Source organism: Trichosurus vulpecula, chromosome 4, assembly GCF_011100635.1.
Source record: "Trichosurus vulpecula isolate mTriVul1 chromosome 4, mTriVul1.pri, whole genome shotgun sequence".
In the NCBI taxonomy this organism is placed as follows: Eukaryota; Metazoa; Chordata; class Mammalia; order Diprotodontia; family Phalangeridae; genus Trichosurus; species Trichosurus vulpecula.
Window position 1 is genome coordinate 169,730,414 of NC_050576.1, and position 12,039 is coordinate 169,742,452.

At 38.3% G+C, this 12,039-nt stretch overlaps 1 protein-coding gene across 3 annotated transcripts in view; it reads left to right on the forward strand.

Annotated features, from left to right (window-relative positions):
• Positions 1-12,039, forward strand: part of TRIM37 (tripartite motif containing 37) — a 141,506-nt gene that overhangs the window by 50,988 nt on the left and 78,479 nt on the right. For all 3 annotated transcript variants that reach the window (XM_036754513.1, XM_036754514.1, XM_036754515.1), the window contains one exon: positions 86-210. In XM_036754513.1, the coding sequence (XP_036610408.1) occupies positions 86-210 (125 nt within the window). The remainder of the gene's footprint in view (positions 1-85; positions 211-12,039) is intronic.

Sequence of the window (12,039 nt, forward strand, 5' to 3'; positions counted from 1 at the left end):
ACCATTCCTGTTTTATTACTTAATTATAGGTTAATTAAATAATGCTTTGTGTTTATTCTGATTTTTTAAAAATTTTTTCCTACAGCTGCGTTCTTGTAGTAAGAGTGAATTAATCTCTAAAAGCTCAGAGATCCTCATGATGTTTCAGCAGGTTCATAGAAAGCCCATGGCATCCTTTGTTACAACTCCAGTACCACCAGATTTTACAAGGTATGGCATAGATTCTGAATCTCCTTTACTTTATAAGTTTTATTTCAAATATTCTTAATTTAAAAGCTTCAAATTGATTTTCTTTATCAGTCCTAACCCGTTTAATATTTCATTGTGACGTGACCAGTGTAATGTTCTTGGGTTAAAGATGCTCATGTTTTCCTTCTAAAAACATCTTGGAAGGTTTATTCAAGATTTAGCCTGTGAGTTAAGTTGATAGTAACTAAAGGGACATCCCTTTCTCCAGTGCTCTCATCTTCAGAAGTGATATTATTTGATCATTCTTTATCAGACTCCCTCACAGTGTTTGTTATGTGTTTTTTCCTTAGCAAAGTAACTCATGTGAACAACTGAAGAAACATAAGACTAGAAAGTGCCTCTATTAACACTATCTTTCAAATGAAAGATTAAAAAAAATATGAAATGCCACAATTTTGGCATCTTTGGCAGAATCTTGGCTAGCCTTCTTCTACATAGGTTGCTGAATAACATTTGTATTTAGGCATTTCTGTAATTGAAGTCACAATGCTTCAGATATCATTTTTCCTCCAGGTTAGATATGGAGATAATCCAGGGAACATTATCAGAATTTCTCTAAACTATGTATAATAAACCCTTGTTCATTATGGATGCATTTCTGAGAGTCATGATGAACATTGAAACTTTAGTAGTACAAGAATACTCAAGTAGTGCACCAAGGAAGTATCTCAATCTGAACTGTTAAAGAAGGAGCTGTTTTCAGTACGTTCAGTTAGCAAAATAACCTGGAAACCTTGGCAGAGCTGGATACTGGCAGTAGTTAAGCAAATTTGATTTCCTAAAGAATTTCACCAACATTTTAAAGCTATCCTACAATGATATAGTGGTTAGCCAGGTCAAATTAGATGATATCTTCAGTCTGATTCCACTCTTTTTAAAAGATTCACTAACTGTGATTGCAAAAGCGATGGGACATAGTAAGAGCTTAACAGATGCTTTTCATTTATTTATGTTGTTTAGTACCCAAATAGGAGAATGCTAGCCTGGCTTCTGTTCAGATGCCACAACTATGGCAATCAGTCTTTTCACCTTTCATTTGGGAGATGATGATAACACTGGCATTTTTTGTGTGGTTGATATTATTAGTCTTTTTGTTAATAGAGAGTATATCTTCAGAAAATTAAGTAATCTGTTATTAAATTTTAAAAATATATATGTATATTATTTTCAGTCAGAAAAAGTCAAACTTCTTTCTTTTCTACAACTTCCCTCTCCTTGTTTGAGAAAGAAGGAAAAACAAAACCACTCTTACAAATATGTATAATCAACCAAAACAAATTTCTATATTGGCTGTGTTGAAAAAAATACATCTCATTTTGCCTTGTAAAGAAGGAACCATGGGGTAGCATGTTTCGTCATTATTTCTTTGGAATCATGATTGATTATTACTTTGATAATTTTTTCAAAGTTTTTTATCTTTGCCATATTGTTGTCATTGTATAAATTATAAATTATTCTGTTCACTTCACCCTGCATCGGTTCATGCAAGATCTACCAGGTTTCTCTTAAATGATCCCCTTCATCATTTTTGTATAGTAGAATGGTATTCTATTACATTTGTATACCTTAACTTGTCTAACTATTCCTCAATTTTTAGACCCCCCTCTCAAGATTTGCCACCTAAAAATGAACTATAAATACTTTTATACATTCTTAGAATTGTATCAGTTCTTTAATCTACCTTCCCTTAATCTAATCTCTCTTACTCTACCCTCCCTTTAATTCTTTTGTCTCCTCTTCCCTATTTTTTCCCTATTAAGTGTGTTTCTTTACGCAGTTCTGTGTGTGTATATATTCCTTTCTTTGTCCAGTTCAGATGAGAAGTTCAAGTGAGAAGATTTTCCCTAATCTCCCTTTTCCTGGCCTCCTCTCTGCATATTCTAATTTGTCTCTCTATCCATTCTTCTCTTAAAATCATCAAGACCTAATAGAACCACTCCCATGCTTTGTCTAATTAGATTTCTTCTATTGCCCCTGATGATAATAGGGTTTAGAGAGTAATAATAATAATAATAATAATAATAGCTAACATTTATATGGAGGCACTGTGCTAAGTGTTTTATGTTTGTGATCTCTTTTGACTCTACAACAACCCTGGGAGGGAGATGGCTGTTATTATTCCCTTTTTACAGATGAAGAAAATGGGGCAAACAGAGGTTAAGTAACTTGTCCAGGGTCATACAGCTAGCGTGTGAGGCTAGATTTGAGCTCAGGTCTTCATGATTCGAGGTCCAGCACTCTGTACACTGTGCCATCTAGCTACCCACTGCACATGTGCACATGTGTCATTTTAACATATTTGAATATAAGCAGTTTATCTATGTTGAGTCCTTTATAATTTTTTTCGCATATATCTTTTTATGTTTCTCTTCATTCCTGTGTTTAAACTTTAAAGATTCTACACTGCTCAGGTCTTTTCATCAGGAATGCTTAGGAGTCCACTATTTCATTAAAGGGCCGTTGGTCCATTTTTTTCCCCTTTTAGGATTATACTCTGTTTTGCTGGATAAGTTATTATTGGCTGCACACACACACACAATGTTACACCACATCACACCACACATATAACATATAGACACACACAATGCTTTCTGGAATATTGTATTCCAAGTGCTCTGCTCCTTTGTAGTTGATAACTGCTAAATTATGTGTGATCCTGATAGGCTCCTTGATACTTGAATTCCCTCTTTCCAGCTGATTGCAGGATTTTTAAATTGTCTCAGAAGCTCTAGATTTTGGTTATAATTGTTCCTTTAGGTTTTCATTTTTTTTTTTAGGAGGTAAATGGTTTGATTTTTTTCTGTTACTACGTTGTTGCTCTCTGGTTCTTAGAGGTCTGGGCAGATTTCTTTAAAGATTTCTCGTTTAGGTTCTTTTTTTGGTCATGGCTTTAAGGTAATTGATTGATTCTTAGAGTTTTTTCTCCTTGATCTGTTTTCCAAGGCAGTTGTTTTTGCTTTGAGAGAAATATATTTTCTTCTATTTTTTTCAGTCTTTTTACTTTGCTGTAATGTTTCTTGTTTCATGGATTCATTGGCTTCTATTTGGGTCATTCTGATTTTCATCAGTGGATTTTTTCTCCATTTTTTCCATATTTTCTTTTAGCTCCCTAATTTGGTTTTTAAAATCCTCCTTTAGCTCTTCCAGCAGTGCTTTTTGGGCTGGAGACCAGTTCATATTAGCTTTTGAGGTATCTGATGTATCTACCGTGTCATTGCCGTCCTCCACCATATCGATATTTTGATCCTGCCTGTCTCCATAAAAAGAATCTATTGTGCTCGGTTTTTTTTGTATTCTTCTTCATGTTTGTTGTTTTCCCTTTTCCTGGCATTAGAACGAATTTCTATCTGTGGGTCTCAGGGCTTTCTGTCCCAGCTTACTTATTCTGGGGGTTGTGAGTCTAGAATTATAACCTTCAGTTTCCTGAGGTGTGGGGGAGGGGTCTGGCTCCCTGGCGTCTCACTCCCTGTGGGTGCTCTCCAACACTTGCTTTTCAGCAATGGCCTCAGCTGTTTGTTGTTTGAGCTGATGACTGGCGCTTCCCGTGGGGGAGCAAGATTATGTCTGGGCTCCGGGCGTTGACCCCTGCCGACTCTTCCCCTCTGGGACTAATGAGCTTCTAGTATTTGTCCTGTGAGGCCCCGCTACTCTCTCCTCTGTTGCAGTTCTCTTTTTTGTTCCCGAGGAATTCTCTGGGTGAGGGGGGGGAGGGATTAGAGCCGTTTACCTGGCCATTGAGTCTTCCGGAAGTTCAAGAAGCCGAGTTCCTGGGTTTTGCAAGCGTCAGGACTGGGTGTTTCCACGGCTGGTGGCGTTGCGCTGCCTCTCGTCGCTCCCACAGACTGCCGTCCTATGTTGGGAGGCCTGGGGATCTCTGCCGGTTTCGGGCGCCCAGCTTTCTCCCAGCCCGTCTCCCATGTGGATTTCCCAACCGGCCGCTTCCGCCTTGGTCTGGAGCAGCTCCGCACCCAGCACTCTCCGAGCCTGCAGGTTCGTTCCTCCGGCCTTTCAAACTCTCCCGGCTCGGAAATTTGCCCCACGCACACTGCTCGCGGTTTCTGACTCTCTCAAATCTGCTCAAATTCACTTTTTTATGGGAATCTGACAGACCTTGTGAGAGAGCCCCGGTAAGATGCTGCCTTCATGCGGCCATCTTGGCTCTGCCCCCCCCCCCCCCCCCCCCCCCCCCCCCGTCATTCTGATTTTCAAGGAGTTTATTGCATAGCCAAGGTTTCACATCTTCTTTTTCCAAGCTTTAAATTCCGTTTCTAATTCTTACTTCAAAAGCTCTCATTTCTTTTCCATTTTTTTTCTCAAGCAGTCTCATTTCATTTATAAAAATATTTTAGAACTCTTTAAAAAAAATAAGCTGTTTCATGAACTCTTCAAGGAATACTAGTTGAATTTGTGCCCAAACTGTATTTTTCTTTGAAGTTTTGCTTATAGATATGTTAGAGTCATTCTCTTTTTCCAGATCTGTGTCTTGATCATTCTTGTTTCCATGATAGCTTTTTATGGTGTAACTCATTTTTTGGGGGGCAGCGCAGGCCTCACTTTGTTTTGTATCATTTCTACTTTCTGACTTCACACTTGCTCTTATAGCTGGATGTACTTCTGGAAGGAATGTCTTCTTTCTTGGATTCCAGGATCTCAGGGACAGTTCAGTCTGGGAACTTTCAAGACTTCAGGGTTCCTAAAGTGGTCTGATCCAGGCCAAAGTCTGATTGCATTAGCTTTTTTGGCTGCCTTTAGTACTGTTGACTCATTGACTTTACATTACATTAAAACCCCCACAAAGAATGGTGAAGTTGACCAAGGTAGGACCTCAGAGATTGGAGCAGGGACAAAGGCAGAGGACTCACCAGGTGAGGGGAGGTCAGACTCTGAAGAAATAAATCTCCAATGGTGCCTGGTCTGTTCCTGCTGGTACCAGAGAGTCCAGTGGCCCAGTTCCATGTCCAGTCCACTTCTGACACCAATTTAATATCAACTAGGCTGAACCATCCTCTATAACCTATGGTTGGCCCGAGCTGAACCCAGCGGGCTAGAGACAGGAGAGTCAGGAATCAAACAGAAGTTCAATTTCAAAGGCAGGGAAACAGCTTGAAAGCAGGGAGGGAAATCACACACATGTGCCAGGGCCCACTCCAGTGGGGTACCTACTTTAGTGTGGGCAGATCTCTGTGCTTATACCCATGGCTATGCAGTGAGCTATAGTCCTTACAGTAAAGGGTAACAGCAACAATGAGACAAATTTGATTCATAGCAGGGTTTCATGACTGGACTGCAGGTACTTGTCGAGCTCTGGGAACACTTGGTGCCAGTCAAAGCGGTACAATAATTACGTGAAACAATTTTGGGATTCTGCTGTGGCTACGATCATCCAAAGGGTGAGCGCAAAGGATTGTTGTCATGCCAGGCTCAGGGCATAGCTTGCTTGGGAGTCTTATAGCTCTGGAAAACAGTGTATCTCTTAATATCTGGAGAGACTGCATGGTCAATGGTTCTTATTCCATTTCTACTTTCTATGATATCTTTTTACTCTTCAGCCTCTTTGAGCAGTTGAGGATTACCACCTGCTTTTTCAGATAAATTTTTTACCTTTAAGCTTCTATGTTTGTTAAAAAGAAGGTAGAGGTGTGTTTTTTCAGCCTTTTTCCCTTTTATAAGAGACAGCCTTCCTTCTGTACATAGATAATAGTCTCTTGGCCATGTCAGAAACATAAAAATCTAACATACATAGAGAATTAAATTTATATGGTTAGCACATTCTTTGACATTGTCACTATAGTGCCAACATGGCATCAGACTTTATCCCAAATTAGAAATATGCTAAGCAATTGTTTTTTCCACCCTGCTTGTATTTAAGACCTTAATTTACCATAGAAGTCTTATCACCATCAGTTTCATCATTGAGTAATAATGAAACATCAAGTGAAAGGATAAAAATTTATGTATTTATTAAGCATCTGCTGTTTATCCCACACAGTGCTAGTTACTTCATTGCTTATTAGAGCAGTCTCTTACCTCAAAGGGATTATTATTAATCTGGAGAGATAAGAAGCAGAGAAGAAATTTTTAGAAGACAAGATGTTTTGAAAGTAGAAACTGTAGGACATAGTAATAACTTTTGTTATAAGGGATCAAATAAAATTAAGTCAATTCAGCATATGGTTAATGCATACTATTTGCTAGGTGCTGGGAATATAAAATTGGATAGTGCTTGCCCTCACATGGTTTATACTCCATAAGACAATTCCATATGAACACAAAAACAAGACTATTTTGGGAAGGACTGCACTAATACTTGTAGTAAGGAAAACTTTGCATAGAAGGTGGCACCTGATCTTAGCTATGCTTAGGAAATTAAGGATTTTAAGAAGTGGAATTAAAGAAGGAATGTGCGTAAGGTATTGGAGGGTTACCCTGGGAAGGCATAGAGATGTGAGTTGGTTTGCTGAATTTAGGGAATATCAAGCTCGTGGTCTTGCTTGGTTGGAACATATAGAGTACAAGAAGGAAAATAATACAATGTAAGTTTGGAAAGATAATATAGAGGGATGATATAGAATGCTTTAAATGTCAGGCTGAGGAATGTGTGGAGATAGTAGTAGTAAATGGACTCCTAAAGAAATTTAGATAGTATGTTATTGACTCATAAGACAGTAGGATTGTAGATTTAGAGCTGGCAGAGATTTTCGAGGCTGTCGTTTACTTCCTTTCACTTTACAGTTGAGGAAACTTAGGCCCAACAGGTTAAACAATTTGCCTAAAGTCTTAACAGGGAATGTCACAGAGAGGTAGGATTTTAACCCCTGTCCTCCAACTCTAAATCCAGTGCTCTCTTTTTTTTCATTGTACCGTGTATTCTCTTCCCTTTCCTGGAGACTGGTCCAATGGAGGTGCCACTGATAGAATAAAAAAATTTGGGTAAAAGGAGCAAGTAAAGGTGCTTTGGATATGAATTAAAGTTTTTGTCAGAGAGAGATATTGTTGAAAATAACACTTTTTAATAGCATGTTGTAAGGCCTGGAAATGTAGACTTAAAAGTTGTTTTCATAGTTCAAATTGAAGCTATGAAATTCAGTGAATTGTCCAAAGGAGTGATTATAGAAGAACAGGGGATTTAGGACAGCCTTGGGAAAACTAACATTTAGAAGTGGGAGAAGAAAGGTCATGAAACACAAAGCATTCAGAGAAAGTAGTAGAGAAGAGGAGGTATAGGATCACAAAGGCAAGAGAAGAGAAAAGGGAGTGGTTTCAAGTGCTGGAGAAAAAGAGGATAACTGAGAAGGAGAGTAGGACAAGAGCAGGCACAGAGAAGGGGGAGAAGGGCATTCTAGACATGGGAAATTGGATGAGAATAAAGATGTAGAGGTGGGGAAGATTAGGCCTATATGAAGAATACTAAGATGGAAAAGAGATTGACTATAAGTGAGAAGAAACTGTGAGAGAAAGTTGTTACCAAAATTTGGAGAACCTTAAATATCACTTTTTATTTGGTAGGTTCTGGAGGCTTTTGAGAATTATGATGATGTAATAAGATCTGTGCAGTCATATCCAGGATGGGTTGAAAAGAAGAGATGATATAGATGGGAAGCACAAGGTTAAGCAGTACAATAGAATGAAATGCCTGAAAAACAATTTCAGGCTAGTATGTAGCTCTGAAGGATAAAAACTGGTTTTTTTGGCCAAAGGGCTCTGATTATGAACGTAGCAGTTAGTACTACAAATAGTGTTAGGTACTCTTGATAGTAGTTATTATCAATAATTAAATGGCAAACTTCTTTTGTTCATTGTGGAGAAAAGCAACAACTTGTTCCTGTACTGGCCTTTTCCGTTATGTATAATATAGTAATTTTTTTAAATTAAAATTTTCTTTTTTCAATTCACGAAAATTGGTTCTATTGAAAAAGAAAGAAAAACACAATTCTCATACAAACAAAATAAATTCCCACATAATTCATGTCCAAAAAAAAAATGTGTCTCAATTTGTATTCTGTGTCTATCACCTCCCTCTCAGGAGGTAAGTAACATATTTTATCATGAAACATCTGGAATTGTGGTTGGTCTTTGTATCAATTAGAGTGCTTAAGTCTTTTAAAGTTAATTGTCTCATTGTCTTCTACTCCTTGTGCTCATTTCACTTCATCATACAGTTCATACAAGTTTTCTCAGGTTTCTCTGAAACCATTCCCTTCATTTTTTTTTAATGGCACAGTAGTATTCATTACAGTTATATATCTTGACTAGTTTGGCCATTCCTTAATTGACAGGCACTCCCTCAATTTCTTGTTCTTTGCCACCAAAAAAAAAAAAAGCTACTGTAAATATTTTTGTACAAATGGACCTTTTTCCTGTTTCTTTTTATTTCTTTGGGGCATGTACCTAGTAGTCAGTCAGTAAATATTTATGAAGCACCTACTATGTGTCAGGCACTGTGCTAAGCTTTGAGGATACAAAAAGAGGCAAAAAACAGCCTTTACTGTAAAGGAGCTCAGACTCTAAAGGGAGGAGACAATGAGTTAATGTGTACAAACAAGATATATACAGGATAAATAGGAAATAATTAAAGAGGGAAGGCACTAGAATTGAGAAACGCTTTCTAGAGAAGATGAGATTTTATTTTGGACTTAAAGGAAGCGAGGGAAGCCAGTAGACAAAAATGAGGAGGTCTTGGGGGCAACCAGAGAAAATGCCGACTTAAAAGATGCATCTGTTGTGTTCATGGGATAGACAGTGTATCAGTAAGGCAATAATAACAATATAGATGATAATTGTCAAAATGCCTGTGTGGTTCTGTATCACAAAATATAAGAGACTCTCCACGTAGAAGGGAGAAGAAGTAAAACATTTATTCAGACGCCAGAGAACCATATCCCATAAGCCACCTGCCCAGTCCATCATAGCAGCAAAGAATTCGATACATAATATCACAGCATGGAGCCTCGACATCCCAAAACCTCCCCCCTTCCCACGAAACAATCAACACTTACAGTACAGCTATCACAAATCGACTCTTTTTCCCTCAGTTCTGTCTTTAACAGCCATAACTGTTGTAACTGCTCTCAGCATTTCCAGTGACACAACTTCCTTTTCCTCTCAGTAGGCTCTTCCCACCACATGTGACTTAGGCTTCCTGTGATGTAAGCAGGTCACATGGAATTGCTATTACATTTGGCCCCAAGATCTTTCTTATCTATTATGTAGGGCAATGGGAGTTTTGGGTTAACTGGTATCAACGAACTTTACACAACAATATAACAGGGATAACACAAGATAAGCATATAAAACAATGTTATCATTCCCCCCTTGAACAAATGGGGCTCAAAATCTTGGGGTAAGGGGCGAAGGTCTTGTCCTCCATAGCTTCTTCCTGCTGAAATTGGGTGTAGAGCTGTCGCTGCCCCAAGAGGTAGAGAATCCTATTTGAGAGGTCAGTTCTTTAGCAATCTGGCATCTGGAACTCGGTTGATGCCAGGTCCAGAGATGACACATCACGGTGGTGGACAGGTCCAGGGATGACACATCACAGTCATGGACAGGCCAGAGGTAACATCCAAGCATCAGAGGTAAGATCTGGCTTAAGCGATCAGGATGGTGGATGGTACTAAGCATGTTGGAAACAAATCTCACAAACAAATTTAACAGACAAAAGCCAAAAAGAAACAAGGAAACAATCATAGCCTCATTCACAATAGAATATACATGAGTCAAGGATATAGTTTCATAATTATTTTCTCCTGGGTAAACAATTGTTACAGTATTATCTTTTCCATGTGCTATAATTTCTGCAACCTTTGGAACATTGTCTGGCTTTTATTTTACCCATACTTTGGCTCCCAATTTTATTCTAGCAGTAGAACCAAACCCTTCCTTTCCTCTGCTGGTTATTTTGGAAGTAGGATCAATTTTCACCGGGGATATTGTTTCACAAGGAGTAATACTCAATTGAACTCTTCTATCATTTTTATACAACTGTATAGGTTCTTCACCCAAATTCTGGAATGTTACAGTAATTTCTCCGTGATAACTAGAATCTATCACTCCAGCCAATACATGTATTCCCCGAGCTGCTAATCCTAATTTAGATAATACCTGTCCAAAATGATTGCTAGGGATTCTCATACACATCCCAGTAGAGATTTTTATCTCGTTTCTATCCAACCAAAAGTCCTCTAAACAATGTAAATCATATCCTGCTGAAGCAGATATTCCTGGATATGGTGGTGGGACAGCTTTCCGTCTAGTCCAGTACTCAATATTTTGGATCTTATGTATTTGCTGTTTTCTAATTTGCAGATTTGGGGTCATCATCCTGGCTAAAGGTGTACTTCCTCCTAATGGTCTATTATTCAAATTATGTAAAGCAGCGAACAATGTTGATACGAATTATTAGAACTTAACTTTCTGAACCGCTCTTTCAACAATCCATTCATTCTTTCTATCAACCCAGATGCTTGTGGATAATATTAAATATGATATATCTACTCTATATTGTTCAGTACACAATATCTCTTCATCTCATTACCTTTGAAATGTGACCCATTGTCACTTTGAATCTGCATTGGGGTTCTATAATATAGACTTATAATATCTAGAATTTTACAGGTGTTTTTCTGGGTTGCATTCTTATAATGACAAGCCACGGGTACACCTGAATAGCTGTCAACACAAGTACATATAAATTTGCATCCTTTATCTTGGGGTAGTGGTCCAATATAATCTATCTGCCAAATTTGAACTGGAACTTTTCCCTTTGCTGTTTTCCCTGAGGAACACTTTGTTCCTTTTTCAATTGACATATATGACATTACTTTGCTACTTGCTTTAACAATGAATGAGAGATACTGATATCTCGAACTTGTGCCCACTGGTGTGTGGCCTGGACCCTTAAATGTCTGGTTGTTTGGCGAACCCATTTTGCTAGGACCAGATCATCAGTTGGTGTCAGAGTAGGGACAGTATGTTCAGTAACAATCTTTTTAGTTGATCAGCATATGCATTGTACTCATGTTTTGGCGTAGTGAGGGGCACATGAGTGTCTACATGAAAAATTGACAGATTAGTAATCAAAGACATGTCATATATATCTTCCCATAGTTTCTTGCACCAAACTTGTTTACTATGAATTTCCCAATTTTGATTTTTCCGCATTGGCATCCATGTAGCTAACCCATTAGCTACTGCCCAGGAATCAGTGAATATATGACACTGTCCTTCTTTCTCTGTTTAATAGCCGTAAGTTCATCACATTGACTACTTCCACCTATCCCAGTACTTTCCAAAGTTCTCTTAGTACATGGGTTATAGGCTATTGCTTTCCAATGTCTTTTATGGCTCCCAAATTTTGCTGCCCTATCAGTAAACCATGCATGTTTCTTCTGTTCTTCAGTCAGTCCATTATATCCATCATTCCATTTTGCCAAGGATTGTACCAACTGTCGGCCTTTGTTCAGGAGGTTTGTCATTTCCATCAGTGTCTATATTTGCTATAGCTTCACGCAGAAACTCCACTTTTGTCTGTCTTTGATCTATTCTGAATATGCCATTTCCATTTAATTATGCTAGCCTCTTGTGCATGTCCAATTTTGTGAGATGCTGGGGTACTCATTACCCAAGTCATAATCGGGATTCTAGGCCTCAATATCACTTCATGGCCCAGAGTCAGTTGTTCAGTCTCTACTAAAGCTCAATACGCAGCTAATAACTGCTTTTCAAAAGGTGTATATTGTATTCCAGATGAAGGTAGTTTCCTTCACCAAAATCCTAAGGGTACATTTCAGCTTT